General features: G+C 40.6%; 3 protein-coding genes across 3 annotated transcripts; all 3 read left to right on the top strand.

The window, feature by feature from the left end:
* Positions 1-90: 90 nt before the first annotated feature.
* On the top strand, positions 91-3,331 carry LOC112464545 (mitogen-activated protein kinase kinase kinase 7-like). The gene is made up of 3 exons (XM_025031591.1): positions 91-766; positions 1,095-1,348; positions 1,512-3,331. The coding sequence occupies exons 1-3, from the start codon at positions 694-696 to the stop codon at positions 1,680-1,682; spliced, it is 498 nt and encodes a 165-aa protein (XP_024887359.1). The 5' UTR covers positions 91-693; the 3' UTR covers positions 1,683-3,331.
* Positions 3,332-3,927: 596 nt separating this feature from the next.
* Positions 3,928-12,931, top strand: LOC112464546 (putative sodium-coupled neutral amino acid transporter 11). Its single transcript, XM_025031592.1, has 7 exons — positions 3,928-4,419; positions 7,429-7,482; positions 8,516-8,603; positions 8,765-8,974; positions 9,123-9,375; positions 9,482-9,830; positions 9,915-12,931. The coding sequence occupies exons 1-7, from the start codon at positions 4,348-4,350 to the stop codon at positions 10,380-10,382; spliced, it is 1,494 nt and encodes a 497-aa protein (XP_024887360.1). The 5' UTR covers positions 3,928-4,347; the 3' UTR covers positions 10,383-12,931.
* A 4,487-nt stretch (positions 12,932-17,418) lies between these two features.
* Positions 17,419-26,283, top strand: LOC112464541 (lysophospholipid acyltransferase 5-like). The gene is made up of 8 exons (XM_025031587.1): positions 17,419-17,998; positions 21,746-21,853; positions 21,964-22,086; positions 22,679-22,794; positions 22,868-23,026; positions 23,139-23,375; positions 23,465-23,773; positions 23,888-26,283. Exons 1-8 carry the CDS (start codon positions 17,875-17,877, stop codon positions 24,167-24,169), a joined length of 1,458 nt encoding a protein of 485 aa, XP_024887355.1. The 5' UTR covers positions 17,419-17,874; the 3' UTR covers positions 24,170-26,283.
* The last annotated feature ends 221 nt before the right edge of the window (positions 26,284-26,504 follow it).

Below are 26,504 nucleotides of genomic sequence, written 5' to 3'. Positions count from 1 at the left end.
GAGGAAAAAGAGAAAGAAGATAAGGCAATACGCGCAAAAGAATAGAGGAAGATGACGAAGATGACCGCAAGATGAATAAAAAAAAATATCAAGCATGAAATTCTCTCGAGGATGAATCAAGCTGCGGAGAGCGCGGTTTTGTTCTTGGCTCGCATATACGCTCCGCGACGTTCCTCGACGAAGTCTCAGGGTGGGGGGTATTTAGAAGCAGGTGTGGCTGAGTCAGCATCCCCAATATAGACGTACGTTTGTTTAGTAGAGAGCCGACTCCCTACGGAGGAGCACCTCCCGCCGATCGCAGGTCGCCAAGCGCGCAATACGAGCTCGATTTTATCGAGGGCACATCGACCGATCCGACCGGGAATTGATTGATATATATCTTTTTAACACGGCCGCACATTCCCGGATCATTCCACTGACCAATCGAGTTAGCGATACCGTCGTGAGATTACCGAGGGTCCAGCCGTCCCAGTGAGATTCCTGAATATATCGCTATCGCCGCGCTGCAATTCTCTATCACGCTGTCTGCGTGGCTGCCACTTTACTCCCTAGGACGGGGACCCGAATCTGATAGCGAAGAACCGAACAAAGGAATTATGCCGACGGGATCAGCCACGTTGTCGGAGGATAATCGTGGACGTTAATCGTCATCGTCGAAGTAACTGCGGCTCGCGCGAGAGCGGCGGCTACTAGATGATCGACATGTGCGACGACTACCCGGAGATCGTCGGCACCGACACTCTCAAGCGCTGCTGGGTCCTACTGCGTTAGTACATGCTCATCAGATTCTCTACGCGAAACCGGTGCTCGAAGCATATTTAGAATTTAAGAGGAATTACGTTTGCGGATGACTAGTAAGACTGGAAGCGCGCGCAGATTTGTTAAAGCGATTCGATGCTGGGTCTAAAACCTTCACGAGCGAGTCATTTGCCAGTGCAAACATGCAATCTTGTAATATTCTGGAGACAGGATTACTTAGGCTTACGCTTGAATATTTAGGACTGTACTCTTAATAATACGTATTTCGTTGCAGCCGAATACGATGATAGTCTCGCGATTATCAACATCCGTAATAAAATCTTGGGATGTCATAGGTAGCAGCACCACGAGCGAAGACTTGGGCAACGTTTGCCGCCTACTGGATGCCGACCTGAGGCCTCTCACGCCCGACGACACGTGCAAACTCTCGCGAGAGATCTTCGAGGAGCACAAGCAGATAGCTGAGGAATACCTTAAGGTCCAAACGGAGATAGCGTTGTTAAGCCAGCACAAGAACGAGATGCTGAAGAATCTGAGCGTCGACAGTCTCCGGCAGCAGCAGGAGCTACGGAAGCTGGAAGACGAAAAGGTTTCTCCTTTTTATTACTCTTTGCATAAATTTCGCACTCGCTTGCAGCGTTGGAGCCGATGGATGATTTCTTGTTGATGATAATGTAACTTTTAAAATATCCTTGAGCTTTAAAAAGGCTTCAAACATCGATAATTATTGCAATTGACGCGATGACTTTCAGGAGTCCCTGCTGAAACTGTGTCGCAATCTGACGCGGCAATTGCAGATCATGAAGGATCAGAGGGGGGCGTTGACGAGTGCCGCTGCCGCGTCGACGATAGGGCCCGCCGTTTCGGGAAACAACGGCTGGGTGGTGGTACCTCACCGTCAAGACCCATCGAGGCTCTCTTGAGATGCTGCGACTTGACGTGTTTCAAAGGTCTCGACGATAAGTGTACTTACGCTACGTTGCACGGTCCCGACGACTAGTCGGTGATGCGCAACGCGGATGGAATTACCTTGAGATTCCAATCCAATTTCGTACGAATGTAAATCAACACCGCGTCGCTTACTAGAGTAAGTGAATCAGAGTGGTCGCCCATAGCGGAAGATCATTTCCGATCTTATCAAAACTCGCTATCTATCCACGCGCGGTAACCGTACAATTGACTTTCGATTTTTCGACATGAAAAGCGCAATTTCAAGTACGCGCTTGCAGATACGCCTTCCGTTAGTTTTTTTTTTCCCCACAGTCACATCTTTTGTCTTCTACGCATTCTCGTTTGCGGCACGAGTTCAATTAATACAAGATATACAATCAATACAAGAGAGTAAAACAAACACACACACTCACACTTTCAAACGCAAGTGCGACAATATCATTAAAAATGTTAGAGAATATAGAATATGGAAGATTTTTTTGATTGCAAAGCCTCGAAGGCATTGTTAATAATGAATTGCAATCTAGTCCTATCGATTCATCGAGTCATTTGTTTACATTTTGACATATAATATGTATGTATATTGTGTGATGTAATATGCAGCTTTTAGTATTTAAACTATTGTCTATCAATGGAAAGTATTTTATGCGCTTATTTCTATGTGATATTCGCAGTATACAGTATACATACAGTATTTGCAGTATAGGAATGTCTCAGACTTATCATGATGTCCATTAATAGCAGATTCCTGAGATCATTTTGAAATAAAAATCCGAAGTTGTCTGAAATTTGCGTGCTCATGCATGGCATATCGCACAGTAGTGAAGATATTTTCAAGTATCAATCTCGAAATGGATATAGGTCTGCATCCTTTCATTACTGTATGATATACTGTACATTCGACCGTGTCTGATTGAATTAATCATGTGTCAAAAACACAATCCACATCCTGTTGCTACTTTTAGTTAATTATGCAAGAGATTAAAAATTTTTTTTTAATTTCTCGCTTTGCTAATATGTGGTTGTCTATGTAAATAACTATTTTACGTCTTGCTTGCGAGCCTGACTTCTCTGCAATGACAGATCTAACGAAGTAACATTACTCAAGTCAGTGCACTAATCATGATATATACAGGAGCGTACTAGTGTTTCCATTTGAATTTGACGAATTAAATGCAAGGCAAATATAATATTTGGAATAAATACGCGTGAGGCGTGTATTAAAAAGATTTTAAACGATGTTAAGCGCATGAAGCGCTTGTTAGAATTAAAATAAGTACGGGAAAATGCGCATATGTCGATAGCGGTTACAACGGATTGTCTTTTCGTAGAAAATGATATTGGAAATGATAAAGTTTCGCGCGTGTTAACGATTGGCGGCGACTGCAGCTCGCAGCTAACGTTCTCATTTCTGTTCCTATGTTAAGTATAATGTAACGAGAGCCTGAAATTATCCTCGTGAATTACCTTGACAGCGATAACAAACAATCAAACAATTATACGCTCTGCGAAAATTCTCGATAGGTTCTCTCTTGAGAATCGCTAATGAAATCGTTGTTTAAATATGTGAAAATGTAATATATAATTGTAAATATATCTCTGAAAGCTGCCGTGAGATTTACTAACGTGTTCAAGATCTTTTATTATGTATTCCCGGCACGGAGACGCTAGCGCTAGTAAAGTTAGAAGAACGTCTCGTATGAACATATGCTACTGATAGGTCATTTACAAGATCGATGAAAGACTAATGGCTTAATAGCGGCGAACTTGTTATACGGGAAACTATGGAAAATCTAGTCTGTCGTGCATCGAATCCGCTTTTTTTGCAATCAGCGGGTTAATCTATTGTTGAATCTATTGCTGTACATTGCTATATCCGTGCGTATCGTAACGATCTGGCGCAGATCCGCGCGCGCGGGGCTCATGTATTTCACGCAAAAAACGCAGGACGTGGAACGTGTCCGTCATGCAGAATGAAGTTCTGGTGGAACTGGATGGGGAAGATTAAACGCCACGGAATCAATAAACTTGGCTCCAGTCTCGTTCGATATCTTGACTGAGGGAAAGCACGAGAGATAGAAAGAAAATAGGACACGACCGGTTAACCGGGGGGAGAAAGCAGAGGGAGGTTGCGAGTTGCGAGGGCGAGACGAGATAGATGAATGAGAAGAGGGGCGGGAGGGAGGGCACGAGGGGTGCGCATATGTGGGCGGACATTGGGTAGACGAGGACGAGTGCGGAACTATAGTGATTCCCGATTAACCGAGAACAAGGGAGAAGGATGAAAAATGGGGAGGACGATGGGGTGCGATTGAGGCTCTCGGTAAAGAGGAAGAGAGAAATAAGCTAAAATACATGTACGCGCGTGCGTGAGCGGAGGGAGAGACTAAGGGGAGAGCGGATTGAGTGTGTAAGAGAGGGAGAACGGCATGGCCAGAGGGGAAAGACGAGAAGCGGAGAAGCTGAAGAAGGGGCAGAAGACAGGCCGGAACTTCAGACGTCTACGGACCTGCCCGCGAGTCTCGTTCCCTCCCTTTAATTAAGTTTTTGCACGTTTTTCTCGCGCTATCATTTTCTCCCGTTAGAGTTAGGCCGTCTTCACCGAGCGAGAGGAGACCCTAATCGCGAGAGATCGGGATGGCCCACGCCGCGTCCAACGATGTCAACGAGAAGAGCTACATCCTGGACGCGAAAAAGAACCTCGAGGACGTGAGTAAACCGTCTCCATCTCGCTCTGCTCGACGGCGGAGGATATGGTCTACCGTGTCGAGCGCGCACATCCGGTTCCGTTTTTCTCTCGTTCGCGGAAGCGAAATCATCGCCGGCGAAGCGACGCGCGACGTATCAGATCATTAAACGGCACTACAACGAGGAGAGAACGTCTCGTATCTATCTCTCGTGTGTGTTCTTTCTTCCGTCTTACCGAGATTTGCTACGCGAAGGAAACGTAGTGAAAATTGCAATAAGGTTTTTATTTTTCTAGGATATTATACTGACATTATGACGGAAATTACGATATTTTTATTCAAAGATGTTACGTTTTACAAAAAAATTACTGTGATTATTCGAATACTTTATTTGATGTACAATTTAAAACATTCAAGTTCCCCTAAAGTGAGAAAGAAGTCTTACAACCCGAGTTTGGTTGCTTTTATGCAAATTGAACATTTTGTAGTAAACTACAATATCGATATAGTCATTTTTCAGACATGAAAAAAGATTGATTGCATATTAAGCCTTTATTATAATTAAGTTTTTATACGTTGGTAGAATTTAAAATACGCGCATAAACTTTTCAGAAGCATTATAATTTCGGCTGATTCAAGTAAAAAATAATTACTCGTCAATTTTTTTAGCAACATATGCTACAATATGTTACAGCTTTAATAGAATGTGAAAAAAGAATACGCTCTTTATGTAATTTGTATTACGTAATAGTTTTTTCCACATACGAGGGGAAGTTTTGCTCGAGATATAAGCAAATCTCTCGGGATCTATCAAGTGAATAGCCACCGCACGGCTATCGAGCAACCCCGTCGCGTGATTTACTAAAAGTAATTTCGCGAATGACCGTGCTGGAGAATCGCGAGAATCCTCTTAGCGATTGTAAAAAGTGTACGAGAAAGTTACTATATACGCCACTTTCGCTACCTCGTTAATTCTATTCGCTCTTAACCCGCGGTGTTAAGCGCAAGAAAGTCCGCGATCTTGATTGCTCTCGCTGCGATTCTCGCTCGATTCTCCCCGCGGCGTGTAATCGCGCGAGCCGAACAGAAACGCGCAATTACGGCTCTTCTCCTCGCGCGAGCGCGGGTTCCAATATCTTCGAGATTGAAGTTTCCGTCGTCTTGAAAAGAGGGAGGGGGAGAGAGAGACGCGGTCTCTTAACAATTCCATCCGCGATGAGAAATTTCCGCGATGACATTTCGCCCGATACGCTCGTTTCAATCAATGCCTCCGTGATTTCTCCCGCGCGGTTCTGCCTTTCGCGAAGAGCTGTCATATCCGTCTAAGACGTACACTGCCAATGAAGGTACTCGTATGGATGCGCGAGCACCCGCGAACGACGGAAAGTGCATAGAAAAAAAATGGAGTGTCGAATCAAACTTGTAGTTTTTGTACTTGTGTATACTCAAATTAACGCGCTCATTGTTTCGTATATACGCAACAATCTATATAATCTTTTTATAAGAATTTGATAATCTTTTACCTGACGGAAATATTTTGCTGAAAATACTATGAAAAGTGAAATAAAATTATTGAAAAATTTTGAATATATTTTAAATTGAATGTAATGTAATATTGTAAAATATAAGAAAAGTTTAATTATACTGTTGAAAAGTAGTAACAAATTCTTTGAAATATTAGGGGTATAACGAAATTAACTGAATTTAACTAAAAACTGAATTTTTACTGAAATATGGATGGAATAATAATGAAATGGGGTCAATTGAGAGAGATTCTGAAATACATTTTAGCAAAATTTCGTTATATTTTCGGTTTAATTCTCACAAGTAAACCCTCTTTACCTTCTACCCTCGTGATTAAAATGAGGACCTTGGGAAATTATTTATAGGCATGCCTCAGCATCATTTAAGGCTAGTCAGATTTGCTGCAAAATTGTCAGAAACACCAAAATTCAGATGGATAATTGTTGATGGCTTGGTGGGGTCTAGCGTACAAACTGATGCATTGCATGTACTTCTATGGGTAATGTTGTTTCTGAATGTTTCCACAAAATTACCCCTGTTTGCAGCGACTATAGCAGCAGCTGAACGCAGTTTCGTTACTTTGGTGATCGCCTGGTAGATTGGATGACGGTGATGGAGATAAATATATGGTTGGATGGATGTACTTGTATAGAGGATGTGTCCCCAAAAATACCATGTGACTCTCCGTGAGTCGCGATGGTGAGACTCCACAAATATTAAACCCGCCTAGCTCTTGTCGTCCGATAAGATCGTCAGTGAGAGCGTCGATCAGGACAATGAATATTGTTGTCAAATTTGTTTATATATTTAAGTCGGCGCGGCCGAGCGCTCGCGAGAAAGCGCGTTTTTGTCTGTGCGCGCGGTTAATTAATGTGATGCCATCTTGGTAGGGGCACATGCGGCCACCATGCTACTCTATTCTACTTAATCATTATCTATAAATTATAATAATTTATTTATAAAATCAAATTAAAGAAAACGCCGTTAAACGGTCAGAACTTGGTTGCCTAATAATATTATTCGCGTGAATTTTACACGCAATTCTTCAGGTACATGCAAATGCAATTATCAGTTTGGGCGGTAGACCCCGCCAAGCCACTAACAATGATTCTGAATTCTAGTGCTTCTGAGAATTTTGCAGCAAATCTGACTAGCTTTAAATGATCCTGAGGCATGCCTAAATCATTTCCCAAAGTTTCATTTCAATCGCGAGGGGGTAGAAGGTAAGGGTTTACTTGTTAGTTGAACTATATATAAAATAACTTCATTGAAGCAAGTTTTCTTTGTTTAACGCTATATAATCTTATTTTATGATTTCTACGTTAAAACTAAAAATATTTTTAAATCAAGAATATTCTTTCTCTCTGTGTGCGAGCGACGAGAGGGATGAAAATCCTCGTTACCCCGTCGGGTTTTCTCTCGATACACGAAAGAGGAATACGGATACGTTCTCGCACACAACTGTCTTGTATATGACTATGACGCATTGTTTCGGAAATTTCGACAGGTCGGCAGTGTCGCATCGGAAGAGTCCTACGATGACACGAGACACCTAGTCGGGGTAAGGGTTGCGCATCTACACAGGAAAAAAAGAAGTGTCAAATTAAAACTTATATACTCGTATATACACAACAATCTATAATTTTCTTATAAGAATTTTAACTTTTTTTCTTGATTGAACTATGTAAATGACTTCATTCAAGTAAATTTTCTTCGTTTAACGCAATATAATCTCAGTTCCAAGATTATAGATTGCAGTTTATACTCGTATAAACGTATATTCCAGTATATAACTCTTGATTTAACTCTTCTTTTTTTCTGTAAATTAATTATAGAAATTGACTATTTCGCCATCTTCCTTCACTCATTCCCATCTCCCTCTAATTATTATTGGAGCGACGAGCGATTAATTGCCACGGACGCAGCTTCATTATATGCCCGTTCTAATTTGCAAGGCGAGATACCCGGCTGCGTACAACAAGCATGGATTAATTGGCGCGCGACAGAAACTTCCCAAGTAGCTTCGCTGATATTGGCCTATCGATTAGTCCCGCGTAATGTTGTTCCGACGCGCGACGGGACGATGCACTCCTCCGACGCGACGCGACGTTCAATTCGTCAATTAGTCACGGGCCGTTGGCCTACGACCTGGCGCACGTGCGTTATCATTTTCTCGCAGCGCTCTTTTAACTTTTATCGCGCCGCTCCCTCTCCGCTACGCTCTCAGCTCGGTATCGCTCCAAATTATTCCGCTGAACTACGATCGCGCGTAACCGTTTAGCTCCTGCCTGTCTTAGCTAATTTGCCTACGCTGATAATTTATACCCGCGTATTTTTATTTACTTTTAACCGGCGCCTCGGAATTAACGGCTTTTTCCCTCGCTCGTGCCATTAATATTCATCAGTATGAAAATATATGCGGACGCTCGTAGAATATTCGCGGGTACGAGCTCGAATACGCAATGTGACATCTAATTAACGTTTAACGTTAATTAACGTTAACATATCGCGATACTCTGAATACACTGAATACGATCTCTTGCCGCGTTTATCACTGCGAAAAGCACTCGTGCTAATGTCGGGGCGTGTTGTAGGAGCAGGAAGGAGAGTCCGACAAATTCAGCAGCCTGCCGCTCGCGAGTTTCAATTTCATCAATTCCATCATCGGCAGCGGCGTCATCGGTGAGAAAAATGATCTATAGCTTTAGATCTAATTTCGAGATTATATAATATCGTTGAAAATTATATATCGTCAAAATAATTGTAGAAGGGAAAAAGAAATCCGCTTGACATTCTGCGAAGCCCTATCCTAAAGTCGGCTAGATTAATGTGAATTTTTACAGGAATACCGTATGCTCTGCATCAAGCCGGCTTCGGTCTCGGCATCGCCCTGTTAATCTTAGTAGCGGCACTGACCGATTACTCGTTAATTCTTATGGTGCGAAGCGGACACATTTGTGGCGAGATGAGTTATCAGGGCCTGATGCGAGCGAGTTTCGGCCGCGTCGGCTTCTACATCCTCACGGTGTTGCAGTTCATTTATCCGTTCATAGGTACGTTAATGCTTGAAGGGATGCTATCCCAAAGAACGTTTATAGTAAATAATAAATAAATAATGATATTTATCTATCTTTATCCATGTCGACCGTCATATTTCGACCATGTATTTAATCAACGCATGAAACGCTTTTATCGTTGCAGCGATGATCTCTTACAACGTCGTCGTCGGCGACACGGTCACCACGGTCCTGGTAAGAATGACGGGGACGGACCAATGGAACATTTTCGCTCATCGAAACATCGTCACCCTCTTGACGACCCTCTGCATCATCGTCCCGCTTTGTCTGTACAGGAACATCGCGCGGTTAGCGAGAATCTCCTTCCTCTCTCTGGTCTGCATCGGGTTCATTCTCCTCGCCATCTTCATCCGGATGGACACCATGTCCGACACGGTGTAAGCGAGAATTTCGCCTGTAGTTCATGGGGAAGGGGGGAGGGTCACTGTGTTATCTCCTGTAAATTCGCTATATGATTGTAATCATAGGCGTGATTGATTGCAGCCCGAGTCAGAAGGACAGCTGGAGGTTCGCCAATTTCTCAGGGATCGTCCAGTCCATCGGTATAATGGCGTTCGCCTTCATGTGCCATCACAACACCTTCCTGATTTACGGCTCGATTGAGAGAGCGACCCAGCAGAAGTGGGACGTGGTGACGCACTGGTCTCTCTTCACCTCTTTCCTGATCGCCGCGGCATTCGGGATTGCCGGCTACGCGACCTTCACGTCGTACGTTCAGGGCGATCTGATGGAGAATTACTGCTTGGACGACGATCTGATGAATTTCGCCAGGATCATGTTCAGCGGCACCATACTCCTCACCTTTCCGATCGAGTGCTTCGTTACGCGCGAGGTAATGTCTCTCATCCTGGTCGGTCTAACGCAGATCGGAGAATTTGCAAGAGTTTTACGATCGCGATTTATATTACCGCTTCAGGTGCTCATGACGGCGATCAAGGGGACGGAAAAATTGGAGGGAGACGAGGCTTATGTGCCTGACTCGGACCGTAAGTACCTGATAATCACCTTGGCGATATTATTCATAGCATATCTGATCTCCACGTGGACGGACTGCCTCGGCGTCGTTCTCGAGTTGAACGGCATCCTCGCCGCGGTGCCGCTCGCCTACATTCTGCCCGGTCTCTGCTACCTCAAGCTCGAGGAGGGGCCCGTCCTCTCGTCCAAGAAGCTGCCGGCGCTCGGCCTGATGGTCGCCGGTATTCTGGTCGCCATCTCGGGTCTCCTGCTGATTATATTCAACAATAATTCAGTCGGTACCTGCTTTCACGGCATAGCGTCGTATTGCACCCCCGAAAATGGGACGACGCCGTATAGCGAGGTGATCATGGTGTCCACCGAAAACTACAACAACACGGAGAGCCCGAGATCTGAGCTTAACGGTTAAGCACGGTAAATCTCTAGCTTAATCGTAGGTCTGCTAAATTGGTGAAAGTATAGCCGGGTGATTAATTTTGTGGGAGAAATAACGTATAACATTTTGACGCATCCAATATATAATTGCTTCGAAAATCTCAAAACGTGAAATTTTACAACAAACTTGCGGGAAAAGAGTTGAAAGTTTCTACAAGATCAGATACGGCAGGATTTTATCTATGACTAAATATATTATTCCAATGAGAGGGTACCCGAGATTATAATACCGTGTCGTTAAACGGAAAATAAAACTGCGCAAATCAAACTGGTTGTAAATCAAACTAGTTGTAAATCAGGTTTAAAGAGAAATAGCGATTGTGCTATTGTGATGTCCTAATCGATAGATCTCATATTGTGGAAACATTTTATGCTCTACAGTAGACTTTAATATTAAATATGTGGGACGTAAATTTATAGGGGAAAAAAAAACGGAATGTTATTGTTTACGTTAACGATGGGGAACATTTAATTATATTGGACAAAATACTGTTCCCTCCACGATTTTATTCCACGATATCGGGATGATATGATTGGAAAATCATATATCTCGAACGCATGATTATCGCAATATAAAATCAATGCAATATAGGATTCGGCTTACGAGCGAGAAATCCGTAAAAAAATTGGCAATAGATATATAATCGTTCTTTCCGTCATTTAGTAAAGTGTACAGACCTATATAAATGTTTGTCGCACACAAATTTACCGAGTCACAGAGTAAAATCGTAATCTTTCAAGTGTGTAACGAGTTTGGGATTTACGACTGAAGACGATTAATCAATTCTCCGCGACGCATATTATTAGAGTCTCAGAATCTTAATGTACCAATCGAGATAATTATTGAACTTCCGATACTATTATTGTACGTAATATATAATATATATAGAAAGGACTCTTGTGTATTTAGTCCTGATAAAGTTCCAGAGGTACGGCTCTAACGTGAAAACAAAATCTCTGTGGTTATAAAAAATGCGCGAATTTTAAGGAATATATTATAATTTTAAAGAATAGTTATTGCGATTAGAAAATGATGACTAGGCAACTAACGTATAGAATACGTGAGCTAAAATATCATTATATTTTTAAAAAGATGTTGAACAGACAAATAGTTTATAAACGAGAAGATATTATGTATATGTACGTTGTATATCTATATATACACCACACATATATGCACACTACGTTTGTATTTTTTCGTGATACGGGACTAATATTGAATGTTGAAAGTAAGAAACATACAAACGGATCTATAATGTTCATAAAAGATAATGCGATAATTAGCGGCTTAAAAGCTTTTTATTCGCAACTTGTTCTACCTTACCTAGATTCTTGACATGCTCTGCGTTTTCTTTTTTGAAGAAAGAGAGAATCGGAAGAAAGAGAGAACCAGCACTGATAGTTTTTTAATTTTTTACGACTCGTAAAATCGTTTTTAAAAGTATTTTTTGCATAAGTTTTTTGATACGATTAAACTCAAGTATTTTGTTTGCGATATGAAAATAAAAGATATAATAGCATAAAATAGGACGAATAACGACAACACTTGACATACCGGTGCAATCATCGCTTAGATTTACCGCTGCAAAGTTTAGTTGATCGGAAGATTTGGCTATGAGGAGTTACATTGTATGTTCATAGTTCAAAAGACAAAAAAGAAAAGGGGAGCCAAAGTGTCTGTAATGTATCAAAATATAATATAGAGCCGCAGTGGAAATGACACAATCAAATCGGGGGGCAAAAGTGAATTTCTCTTTTTACCCCCCAAATGACGCTTTACACTTACAGAAAACAAACACTGATGCGAAAAAGACCACATACAAGAGGAAAGTATTTATTCGCGCGTAGCTCGCGTACTATAGTACATAAGGCAAAAGAATCAAATATGTTTACCTGTTTATGCACATTTGAATATAAAGAAAGATATATAAAAAGCATATTTGAGATAAAAAACTATATAAAGACTCTAAGTTGGTACATACATTATAGGAACGGCCTAGGGAAAATGGAATATATATTATCGGTGAATATACACGTGATGAGGCAAAGCGAGAGAGATTTTGTGACCGTGTATCGCATGTTATCACGCACATACACATCCGCTGTTTCGTGTCGCAGTGAAACAGACGCCTCGTTCGAGCGACAAGACTTGTACACGTTTAGTGACATTTACGTTCGCAGCGTTATCATTATACACGTGCGCGTCGCACATTGGCGGTATTCCTTATATAGATATAATGTATAATTTAACCGGCAAAATAAATGTAAATCTATATGCACGTACGAGAGAGGAAAGGACAAGACTCGCGTTTTGCGCCCTTTAGGGCCGGTTTTTCCAACCTGTTGGTAATCTAACTAATAGTTAAATCATATGTCTATCTTTGTTTAATGTAAAGGATAAACAAAGACATATATATGATTTAACTATTAGTTAGTTTATCAAAAGGTTGGAACAACCGGCCCTAAGAGCGTCCACATATTATTCGCCCCGCCGATCTCTTTTCGATCGCTCGTTCGCTCGTAACGCACTGACTGGATAAACATTACGTGGTTGTGACAGTACTGTAGTAATGTCAAGATTATCGTTATTGATTTAAGATACCAAGACACGGAGCGCGCATATATACGACCAGACATAAGTAGTAAAGTTTATCACGCGTGGACATGAGTAACTCGTATAATTGAAACATGCAGAATAAAGACTTCCCAACTCTTTTCCTTTCGCTCTCGTAACGTGACGCGCCCAGCAAACGTATGATTTAATTGTAAAACGACTCTCTACAAACAAATAGGACACGTGTAAGCGACTAATAACTCGGACCGTCCTGTGATATTATTTTTAACGACGCTTCCTTTATGATTTGTCTCTATAAAGCTTGACCGCGTAGAGAGGGAATTTTTAAACTATATATGTTTAGTGTTTGGCGATTAAGAAGGCAAAGATCAAAAGAATTTGACTCGATGCGAACGACAGACTGATCTTTTTACGCTTGAAGACATTAAATTTGACAATTTCGCGTTGCAAGACGCCGTGTATTAGTAAAGCTAGTATCAATCTGTTGCGTCCGAGAAAACATTTATAAGTGCCAATTTCGACGAAAGAGAAAAGAAAAATTTATTAGACTAATCCAATCTTAATGTTCGTAAATATATAAACGTGAACGTATTATTTATGATTGTTCTATATTGACGTTAAGTAAACTTTACACACGTTGGAGATCGTTGAATGGTATAGTGAGGAGAACGGAAAAGAGGCCACAGATATTTTAAATAACGAAGCGTTTAAAAAGCAAATATCTCGAATAAAAATGTTGCATCTCAAACAGAGAATAAACGTGATGCGCGCATGCAAATTTTATCGCATGCATTTTTCATGAGGTATCTATATATTATTATGTCACAGATGTTATTAATGGAGCCACAATATTTTCTTACGTAATTTATTTTTTCCTGAATATAAAAGTATTAACATAAAGCTATAAAAAAAAAGTTCGAAAATTTATAAAAGAGACGGGAATATTTTAAATATATTATTTTGATAGAAAAGTGTGAGAGATATCTCATAAAATATCGATTTTTCTATATTTCGATTTATATCTTATTTATACATAAAATCAACAAGATAAATCGATTAGTATCTACATGTCAAAAAATTCTTTCATAAATTTTGCGCTTTCGACATATTTGAGGGTTGCAAAACGAAGACACTTTCTCCTTACCCTGGTATAAAAGAACGTAGTTTATTATTCGTGCAATATTAAAATTCTATGTGATTTCATACCAACTTAAATATCCCTCCAACGATGTTTGCTTTGGTTTTAAAGCATTCCGTTTCTCCGGACAAACGTAATTTATTTACAAAGCGTTTCGAATTAGTTGAAGTTGAAGATTAGGAGAAAGAAGCGACGTCTCCTCCGCGAGTACTTTCTCGCGATGCGAGAAAGTGAAGTAGAATCGCGGTGGGTCACGCAACGGAGAGGACGTTACGGGGAAGCATGGGAAAATGTGCCGCGACGTAATTTCACGCAGACGGGAGCCACGGAAGGAGGAGGACCTCCTCTCCTCCTCGGGAGGAGGTTCCGAGTGCGTGACGCGTAAGGAGCGGGCACACCGAGTGTGCGTGTGTATATGCGTGTGCGTACAGCCGTGACGCGAGGCGATTGCGTAAGGGATGTTGATAGCGAGCGAAAAGCAATCGTGCCGTTATTCGCCACCGTATCGCGGGTCTTCCGACCACATTTATTCTGTGATAGACACGTGGCACACATGATGCGTTTACAAAATATATATACGGGTGTGCATAAGGCGCGCGTACCCGCGATGCTACGCTATATACGTATAATGTTATCTATTTAGGTTTATTTCGCGAAATAAAAGACGACTTGAGATTAACGCAAAGCGTTCTGTTTATTATTCCTCCTTTCCGTACACCTGCCCTCGCAGATAAAGGATGAACGTCGTGACAATTTTATATGGCTATTGTATGCGCATGTATATATCGCGTGCACGTTTTTAATTTACGCTAAAAGATAAATATATTAAAATGAAGAAAATATAGATTTCTTTGAATCTAGTTTCCTTAATTCAAAGAAGTATTGGGTAGATTTAAGAAAACATTTTTCTGAGTTTAAAATATTTTATCCAATCTACCTAATACTTATTTAAACAAAAAAATATATTTTCTTGATTTTAATAAATTTTTTTCAGTGTGTATGTAAAACCGCAATGCTCTAAAAGCTCCCAATTATCCCGGTATTTAACAGAAAATTTCAGTAATATCGACAATAAATGCGGTTTTTCGGTAATTTACTGTATCGCTACTGCGTTATTGAATGTCAATGTAAGCAATACGATTCTCGTAATATTCATCTCCTTGATATTCATTTTACATAAATTAATACACATATTCTTTACAGTAATTTAAAAAGGATGCTTATTAGCATCAAAAGTTAAATCGATTGAGGAAGACCAAAACCAATTGTCGAAACGTTGTAACTACAATGAATAAATTTATTTTTTGTTCATTATAAATTTGTGATTATAATGAATAAAGGTGACCAGGGTCGAGGTAAAAGTCAATATTGTTAATGTACACATCTAGACAATTACAATTAATCACAATTGTAATTAAATTACGATTGTGTTGTTATGGACATTAATTCATACACGTAATTTCCTTCTCGTTTGTATTTCATGTTATTTTTCCCTCGTGATTATTTTGAGAACGTCGATGTCCAATAATATACATACGTTGTACCAAGCTCTATTTCCGATCAGTTTTTATTTACTTCGATTATTGTATAAAATTGGGAACTCGTTTTCATACACGTAGAAATTGATATTTCTTTTCATAGCGTTTTCAATCGCTGCCCGCAACAATGCCGCGTTTTCAATGCCCGCACGTCAATTCAGGGACAATCGCTCGCTCGCTCGCCTCTTCTATCGGGACGATTTATCATAGGATTTCACTCGACAACGAAAGCAAGAGGGGAGCGAAAGTGATCAGAGAGATGCATACTCCATGACCATTTCGCCGTGCCTGCGTTTCCAGGGAAAGCGCAATCTCCCGCTCGGCTATATCGACTTCGACGCGACGTCGCGTCCATCCGTTTCGCGGTTTCTAAATCGCGCCGCGATCAAATACCCGCGGAATCTGCGGGCAGAGTCGCGGCTTCGCGAGTGTCGCATCGTCGTATATATTTTTTCCTCATCACAATGATTACGCGGTCGCGAATCGCGAGACTGACTGACGTACGCGCGAGCGCTAAGGGAACGGAATTGGCGGGGAACAAAATCCACACACGGCCTTGATGGCGACGACCGCGCGCGTGTTAATCGTAGATACCCTCCCCGGTCGCCCGCGCTCGATCGATCGATCTTCCGCCGAGATGAGAAGAGATCGTCGCTCGCGAACCCCCGACCGACCGACCGATATCCGCGCAGCCCTGCCTCGAGAACGCCGCGGCCGCGGCCGCGGCCGGCCCAATTGGCCCGCTGTCAGCCTCGATTGGCCCCCGTTCGACCTATTTAATCTTGCGACGACAGTCGAGATCGTATACCGCATTTCGAAACTGCTTAGACCCCGACCTCCCGACCGATCGAGATCTAAGGCCTGTTTTTTTTTATAGCTCTATTACGTTGCATTTTCTGCTTTCATAAAAAAAAAAAAAATAGAAAATAGGCGTGCATTTAGAAAAAACAGGGAGAAAAGGTGAGAAAATTATAAGTTCAATAGCAGATCCCCAATCGAGGGAGACGCGGTGCTGCGAACGACGAAGCGAACCTGAAAATCTTAGATTGTAACGTCGTTACCTTCTTTTTAGGAAAAATAGATTTAAACAATAATATATTGTAATGTATTTGTCATGTTAATACTTTGTGCTTAGTCTTCTTTATCTTTAAAATTATATAATTTTCAATGCTTCAAATTTGAAAACGATGTAAGAGGACAGGGCTATAAATTACCGTTTCAAATTTATCTCTATAATCTGTCTTTATTATTAGCGAAATATTCCTACGCTTTTAACTTATCCGGCTGTATTATTTTTTTTTCAACTCAAGTACGCGCACTTTTTCTTCTACCTTTTTTCCAGAATATACAAATTTTTCAGTCATAACTCCTGGGACCGATTGACCTCGCATGGACTAATCGATAGCTGGTTCTCATTCCGCAAAAGTATTTCTACTTTCCCTCTACGCGTTCCACGAATAACGTACAATATACATCACAACGCAAAAGGTCCGAATAGGATTTTCATCCGGAGGAACGTATCGCCGTTGAAGAAAAGCGCAAGCGCTTCCGACGAGCCACCAGTGATGGCCCTAGTTTTCTCGTTCTAATTTTCCAATCTAATCCGAGCATCTGATTCATCATCGTCGTCGCAAACGACGCGACGCGACGCGGCGAGAGGCGAGACGCGTCTCTCTCAGACGGCTGCCGGCCGCGTCGTCCGGGTAACGGCGTCGCGTCGCGTCGCGTCGCGTCGCGTCGTCAACGTTGTCGCCGTTGTCACCCCGACTCCCCGACCCCACTGCCGTTGCTGCGACGACGACGGTGCCAGCACTTGGCACTAAACTTGGCAGTGGTAGTAGCGGTGGTCGGGTGTCGGGTGGCGAATGTGGCGATGGTCAGTACTGGCGACGGTGGCTGGTGGCGACGACGGTGGCGAATGTTTAATCGCGGCCGTTCCGTTCCGCGCGAGAGCCGCGAGAGCTCGATAGTGACGGTTTACGCGTTGCTGACGGTGGCAGCTGCCGAGAGTGCCGAGTCTGGCGGCACGTCTCGCTGCTGATAAAAGGTGCAACATACACGCACGCACGGGCGCGCGCGCATAAACGAACGCGGCCATGCTGTAGCAGTGTAGCGTGTCGCGCCGCGTATATACAATACAATACACTCGACGCCGCTGCGCGTGTACGCCACGCATCGTCGTCGCTGTCGTCCGCCGCTCCGTCGTCCACACACAATGTCCTCGTCGTCGCCGATCATGGACAGCGCGGTGACGCACAGCCCGGGCGGGCTGGCGAGACTGTCGGCGTTGCTCGGCGCTCCGGAACCCGCGCTGCGTCTCCTCGTCTCCATTCTGCTAGGTAAACCTAACCCGTTTCTTCTTTTTCTTCCGCGTTTCCACCCGCGCCGCGCCGTGCCGCGTCGACGTCGACGTCGACGATCGACGAGAGGGGCGATCCGAGAAGCGGACCCGATTTTCCCTCCCTGCATCCCTCTTTCCTGTTTCTCGAGATTCCTCGGTCTCGCGAATCGAATCGATCCGCGCGTGTTCATTCATGACTCGTCCGCTCGAATCGCCGGCGTGCGAACTGCGACCACCCACCCCGTATCACCACCCCCGTCCTCGCGGAGCCCCCCCTCGGGGACACCCCTCGCGTTACGTCGTTATAGCGTGTATAGCGATACGGTTGATAGTAATCTATAACGACGTAATTGCTCCTACGCGAAGGTTGCCTATCTAATCGTTAAAAAACACTTACTGTCAGCAGCCTTTCTCTTGTCGGACTGTCTCATTTCCGTGTCCCGTAAAAAGGCATGTGCGCAGATTCGGATCCAGGCTCTTTGTCCTTTGCTGTTTCTTTGTTTAACGACGCTGAAAATCGCGTTTCATCTTCCGAGAGCTTTTTTACGCACACGGGGAAGATATTTTAAGATATTTCATAATTTTTGTACCTTGCACTCTTTTCGGTCCCGCGCGTACGTCAACAATCGCTCCTTCCTCTGCTCAATAACACGCAGTAATAATATATTACGTGTGTTTAGTCAGCGTAAAATAATATGAAATGTATATGTGGGAGCAAAAAAAACGCGTGCGTGCAGCATACATATATAAATATATGCAGGCCCGGAGGTATGTTCCGGGACTTTTATATTTTATATCGGCATATATTCCAGGATATTTTCCAGGACTGTCCTGAAAAAAATTTAAGTCCGACGGCCAGTTTCCAGGACAGTTTTTGAATCTGTTTTACAAATGTGAGGGTATATTCCAGTACTGTACATTTTAGAAAACGTAAACAGTCCCGGAACCTACCTCTGGGCATACATATATATATGTATATATGCACAAGTGTGTTTATTTACGACCGCGTCACGTTACATAACCACGTTACGCTAGGAGATACATCGGTATATATCTAAAAAACAGGCGTGATCTGTTCCGTCCTAATAAGGTCGAATTCTATTCTTCTTTTGATAGAATTTTAATCCGGTCAATAGAAAAATACGCTACGCGTTAGACGATCTACTGTTAACCCTAGAACGCATGAGAGGGGTCGATTTCGACCCCAGGCGAACTTTGAACTACGCTCCTGAGCTAGCGAGTGACATTATTGACTCAGGACCTGAACCATAATTCATTTCAACTCTCTAAAAGTAGGGTTATGTCGGGCGCAGCGTTAGTTGTTCGCTAGCAGTGAAGTAGCACAGTCGCAAAGCGGGCGTGGGGTCGATATCGACCCCAGTCGTGAGTTGCCGTTTGAGTTTCGTCACGGTAAGCTAATTTTATTTTTTTGCTAGAATCAATATATTTCATGTATTATTACGTAATCTGAGCATAAATAGTCATAAATATTATTTAAGACGAAATATCACACAACTTAGTCGGTAAAAATCCCGTTGCCTATAGAAGATTGACATTTCGCAGAAAATGGCTGGGCGATATAATGTTTCATTTTTTTCATATTTTTTACTATTTTGTATCAAATAAAAATAAAATAATACTTGAAATACAATTTTTTATGGTTTTTTCATCGACTTTTTCCATATTTCAACTTTGCGAATTTCTTCATTTTTATAGTCCCAAATAAATATATTTTTTGAACAGAACATAGCGATGACAATTTTTTTCTAATAGTCTAATGTGTCCTCTTTAAAACCCCGTTTGAAAATTGAAAATCGGTTGATTACAAAAAAAGATACAAATTTTTGTTTAAAAAAAGAGGTTTTTGCTGATTTTCTGCGTTTTTCGGTCTTTAAATGGATTTTTCACTAACTAAACTTGAGTAAAATTAAATTTACCGCATACCATTCTCTTCGTTATTAAAAAACGAAGAAATTCATGTAGGTTTAAAGGCCCTTTATTTCTGTAGGACCGGTTTTACGATCAAATAAAGCGTGGGGTCGATATTGCCCCCAGTCATGCGTTAGAAGGTCAAAAAAATGATACATGCGTTCTAGGGTTAAAATAGCGTCGAAGATGTGTGATTAGCAAGAATACAATGATAACTTTATTACTTTGTATACAAGTCATTACAAGATTTAGTTCTAAATTGATTGGATGATTAAAAAGAGCATAAAGAAAATGGAAAAAAATATACATATTTGCAAAAGGGGCGGTTATAATATTATACGATGCCTATCCGTAACAAAATGATAGTTTAATCGCAAGGGAACGGAACGTAAGACGAGAGAAACAGAGTTTAAACAGACAGATTGCGTAAGAATGCCAAGAATATGACAGGCATATGATAAGCACAAAGTTGCGCTTGTATTGTATCAAATAATGAGATTTGATAAAACGAGAAGCGAGACGGAGTGAAAAAAGGAAAGTAAAGAGGAAACACTTAGCTCTGCAATTTGTTTCTCGCTTCCCGTTTGATACTTATTCTGATTAAAAATTTGGAGTTTTACTATATTGACTGTAATCTTAGAATTTTTAATTATAACAGTTTATCAGAAAACGAGATAAAGCGAATTCGAGCGAGTTTGAATGAGTATCTAATTATAAGATAAAAGAATCATTGGATGACATACATACGTATGATATATAGTAATATAATTATAAATAATCGTATGATATGTAATAGTTATAAATAAATATACCTGCAAACAATAAAATAATTATAAAACAATCGTTACACTATTTCTTGCTTACATTAGTAATATAACATTACAACGCACAGTGGTTTCAATTTTTTCAAAAAACAAGACCAAGCTTCGTATTTTAATTATCAATTTGTGGTAATTGTAATAATTTTTTATTGTGCTATATCGAAAGATTAGAGAACCAACAAATCTCGAGATTATTTTCACTTTACTCTATTTAAAAGGAATATTAAAAATAGATAATTTTCTATGTTACTTTTTCTATAACGTCAAAAGTATTTTTTAAATTATTTTTCTGGGATTTTTTTCGGATATGAAATAATATGTCCGTTTTTACTTTATTTGGTTAAAATTTTGTGGAGGAGCAATTAATTTTAACCAAATGAGCATTGATATTTGATATTTAAACGATATTTATTTCCAATATGGTTTATTTATTTTGATTCAAATAAATTATTGCATTCATAGGCCTACAAAAAAGCCCGATTGAGATATCATTTTTAATGTGCTACCTGAATGTCAAGTTTGAATTTCTGAAGAAAGAACTTGCCCCCTTTGCTGATATCGTAAAATATTTAACGAAGATATTTAAAGGTGTTCATGATAAATGAATATGTGATCGACATCCATATATAAATGGGTCAACTGATACCGTTCGTTCTGATAATTTATTGCAATGTTAGAAGATACACGTATTATGCGTTACTTGGTTATTATAAGAATTATTTCAAACGAAATTTATTTAAAAAATAATATAAGTTATATAAGTATTGTATAAATGATTTTGGCCAGGTTCAGAGACTTTTAGAATCACAATATAAAGATTTTATACACGTATATAAAATTTGTATACAGATCAATATTTATTTCATTCAAGATCGATATACAACAGAGAAAATGTAGAAAAGACGCAGAAAATTATAGAGATAATTAATGTGGAGCTATAATAACCGAGGAAAAAATTATAAAAAATTCTAACTTGATATTTAATTTGATTTCAGGATTTCCCGTTGCTCTTATTCATAGGTATACGCTCTACGGCAAAGACCCCATTCGTCAGCACTTATTTTTTATAGCGTGCGGTCTCTCAATTGGCTACTGGAATTACGGTAATTCACTTGAACAGTATCTTAATTCGCGGAGAATGACACGCAAATGATACCCCGGCGCTCGTATATTTATAATAGATGATCACATGGCAATAATAATGATTTTGCAGATTGTAATATACTCCATTCATCGACGGCGGTATGCGCGACGTATCTGATCCTGACGATCCTCGGCAGCAGCGCATTGTCCGTCATAGTGACGTTTCTCTTCAACATGACGTACCTACTTTACGGTAAAGCAACAATGACGATAAATTTGAAAATTTATTCATCTTCGAAAAACTAGTCCACGCATATTTACATATTTATATATTTACATATTTATACTCTGCGGCACTATCTATTTATTATTCTCAAGCTATCTAGCGCGGTTATCGTAGAATTAAAATAATGTGTTCAAGGTTTCTAGCAGAAAACTTTTTTTGATTTACCGATTAAATTCACTTTTTGCACCTGGAAACTAGAACGGCGCAAGAAATTGAAATGTAAGAATTAAACGACAATTATAACGAAAAACGACAATTTTCTTACATTACGTGCATTACAGCCTTCCACTCGGAATTTTCTTTAGCATATTCGAAAAGTTGCGGGCAATTTGTATCGATAATTTGAAATAACAAACATTTTAAATATATTTTATAAATATTACACCATAATAATTTTTGTTGTAACTTGTCGAAATATTACTTTTCAGTTTCGCAATCGTTTGCTTTTATTTCGTAATGAGCGTCATCGTTTTCTCATTTTCTCTCGTCGATCGTTTCGAGCTACAAAGCAATTTAAACAAATTGTTGTTTGTTAAACATAAATTGTTTTCCAATACAGGCTATTACACCACCAGTACCCAAGATTACGATATAAAATGGACAATGCCGCAGTGCGTGCTGACCCTTAGGTTAATAGGACTTGCATTTAATTTATGGGACGGTCAAAAACGTGACGTACGAAACGCAATTTTTTTCCATAATTCTATTATCTCGTTCATTTCGCGGCGTAACGATCACGGTGTTGTAGGAGGAGCTCTCCGATAGTCAAAAACGCGTGGCATTGAAGGAGCGACCGTCGCTGTTGGAAATTGCGGCGTACGCTTATTTTCCAGGCGCCTTCCTCATCGGACCGCAGTTCAATATGCGACGGTACTTGGACTATGTCAACGGTCATCTCACAGAACGCGTACGTTGATGAATGAATTAGAAAGATACTAATCGACGAATCATTTAGTTCTCCAGTTTAAGAAAATACGACTGTCCATTTAATATAAGTATCATGTTTTTATATTTTATAGGATCCTCGAACTGGTGCCATTAAGCTGCCGGATTGCGTGTCAGCGGGATTGTTACGAGCTTTCATCGGATTCATATATGTAGCGATATTCCAAATCGGCACACTTTACGTTTCCGATCAGTATCTCTTTGAACCATCGTTCCAGAAGCTGAATTTAATAAAGAAGTGCTTGCTGATCGGCTTGTGGGGCCGTATCAATCTATACAAATACGTCAGCGTCTGGCTAATCACAGAAGGGGTACGTAATTGAAACATATTTTTTTAACGTTGTTTATTTTTATTTGTATGTGCTTGTTGTGTTGTTATCGTTTAATGTTTCGATTTCAGGTGTGCATCACTTTTGGTCTCACACATAATGGAAAAGACTCCAAAGGTCGTATTAAATGGGACGGTTGCGCGAACGTTAAACTGCGAACATTCGAAACTAGCACGCAGTTCAATCACTACATTCTCTCGTTCAACATAAACACCAATCACTGGTGTGCCGAGTACATTTACAAGAGGCTGAAGTTTCTGGGTTCAAAAATATACAGTCAAGTAATAACGCTGCTTTTCCTTGCCCTCTGGCACGGTTTTCACTCTGGATACTATCACAGTTTCTTTATGGAATTTATCGTGTTGTACTTTGAACGAGACGTAAGTATATACAATTACGGCTCGCACGAACAGAGAGCTTTCGCATGTTTTTTGACATTTGACAGTTGCTTGCTTGTTTAATCATGTCCCGCTCGCTTTCTCTTTTTTTCTCAGATTGGACCAGTATTACAGAACAGCGAGAAAGTGCAAACGCTCCTGAAGACGCGATGGGAAGCACGTATGCTCGCTTGGATCTTTATGAAGCTTTACACTTTTGTTTTCATGGGATACGTCCTCGTGTCGTTCGTACTTCTCTCGTATCCGCGGTATAATCAAGTTTACGCTAGTTTGTATTATTGCGGACACGTGTTCTTCCTCTCCTACCCGTTCCTCGCGCCGTACATTAAACGATTGATTGGTCAAAGACATGAACGTCAGCGATCGCACCAAGAATAAGATAGCACAATCTCTCTTTTCTTTTCCCTCGACATCGTTGAGGCATTGCCTCTGTACTTGGTTTTTTTTTCTTTCGCACCGTTGTTTGTTGCGAATCGATATTCGAGAAGACGTATAGCTGTGGTGTAAGGGACGCTGGTATACAGTTACGTTTACTTACAGTCACTTAGTCTTCAGAGAGAAATGTGATAGCGCATATCCAATACGGAAGATACGGGAAATAATAAAGCGTATTACCATCACTATCGCGTTTCGTAACGGCTGTGAATCCTTTCATAATGCTGAATTTCCATGGCTTGAATATACGGTCGACGATCGAGTTTCATGAGTGAAAAATTCTTCCTTGAAGAATCTATCGCTGAAACGAAATGACGGTGGTAGATGGAATATATGCACGGATATTACTGCTAAGAACATTTTAATTTGTAAATCGACGCACCATTTAGAGAAAATTTCGCTGGTCGAGAATTTTGTGTGCCTGTATTTGGACGTTTCTACGATCAAACTTTACGACACAAAAATTCAAGCGATTCCAGCAAATAGTTTCTAGATACTTCAGTATTTTCCTACAACAGTACGTTCTTGCGTCTTCAATCGTATTTTTGTATATGTAGCGTGTTCGATTGGAAAGTTTTATTTACATGTATTCCATTTGTAATAAAATCTGTTTAAATGCGTTATGCCCTTTTAGCGATAAGGATTGTTACGAATATAATAGTGTAGCGGCCGCGTAAGATAGTCAAGTGTCACAATATCTCAAAAAAGACTCGAAGGAAGAGGCAATTGTGCATTTAGGTAACGCAATAAGGACGTCCACTCGCTAAAATAATTTCAGGGAAATTGCGTTGCAGAGAACACCTAGAGAATAATACCGCGGTTTTTGTAAGTGCAAAAATAGTTAAAAGAACATAGTCAGGTATACGCGATATCGTGCACGATTGAAGTTGAAATATATATATTTTATCGTAGTGCTACATTTTTACCGATCTAATGCGATTAAACGCGTTTGCCATACCTCTCTAGATGTAAATACGACGATAACAGATTGACCGTGATTCTAGTCGAGTGTGTACCTTCTATCGTTTATATGCACGCTCTATTAGTGTCAATATACGGTATAAAGCGACGCGAGAAGCGATTTTCAATCTTATACGTTTGCAGTTATTTTTGTAGGTAAAAGTCTTAACAACGATGTACCTATCTATTCGTGTAATAGAACGCGGCTCTTATTATGCACACAGCCCTTCGAACACACAGCTCATCGAAATTAAGAGATATTAGTGGTTACCAGTTCGATATATAAACCAAGTGTTCAGAAACTGATATACTTTGCGATTTTGACACTCTTATCGCATTCACGTGCGATAAAGTTAGATCGACGAAAAAAATGTAATCCTTCGCTTAACGACCTTGATTTATCGATTGCAAGTACGCCCAGTCTCTGGAGTCTTTGACGTAGTCGCATACAGGTTTACAAATTTTTAGATACTGGAACAAATAGGAGTGTACAAGCGTAGCGCAGTCAGGAGTTATATTGCGTACATTTGCCGATAGTATTTATTATAGAGTTGAAACTAACAGGACGGTCCAACGTGACTTTTCTGACGTGAGACCCTTATACGTAGTTGATAAGTCGCGAATGGTGGAATTTTAACTCTTAAATTAATTTGAGAATTAAGATTTACGCTGGTCGTTTGTTTCGTACTTAATACCAATGCGAACACGCTCGGCAAATGCGCTATTAAATACTTGCGAATACCTTATCTTGGAATCATACGTTCCAAACGTCTTCGTGGGAATCGTTACCGTTATAATATAATCGCAAATTTAGTCGACAGATAGGGCAACACGTTTGGGCAATAGGTATATTCTCGAGTACAGTTCAGGACTCTCTAAAACGTTGTTTCAAGGATAATGATAAGGATTGCACTTGCAAGTGTGCTTGCGATCTAGATTTCAACAATTTCGATTTCGTGTCACGTCAGTAGTGAAAGATTGAACAAGAAGCTCGAAAGTGAAAGAGGGAGAGAGAGAGAAACGGATTGTAAGAATCTGCGAAACGAGGAATAAGACTAGCGAAGAGAAAGGCGGTGAAGTGATTAATAATATTGGAAGTTATTTGATATAAAAACAGTGTATTTACGATTATTTTCTTAAAAGATACAAAAGAAACATCGACGTCTCGTATATAAAAATTTTTTTTTTCTTTACATTTCTTTCAACAGAGGACCGCGACAAACGTCGGCACTCAGTCGTTCAAGGACTTATTGTTACGTATGCGTGTGTGTGTATGTGTGTGTGTGTGTGTATCTATGCATGTGTGAGTGTGCGTGTG

The sequence above is a fragment of the Temnothorax curvispinosus genome, unplaced genomic scaffold, assembly GCF_003070985.1.
Source record: "Temnothorax curvispinosus isolate PA1 unplaced genomic scaffold, ASM307098v1 QBEX01014295.1, whole genome shotgun sequence".
Taxonomy (NCBI): domain Eukaryota; kingdom Metazoa; phylum Arthropoda; class Insecta; order Hymenoptera; family Formicidae; genus Temnothorax; species Temnothorax curvispinosus.
This window is presented reverse-complemented; position numbering and strand designations above follow the sequence as displayed.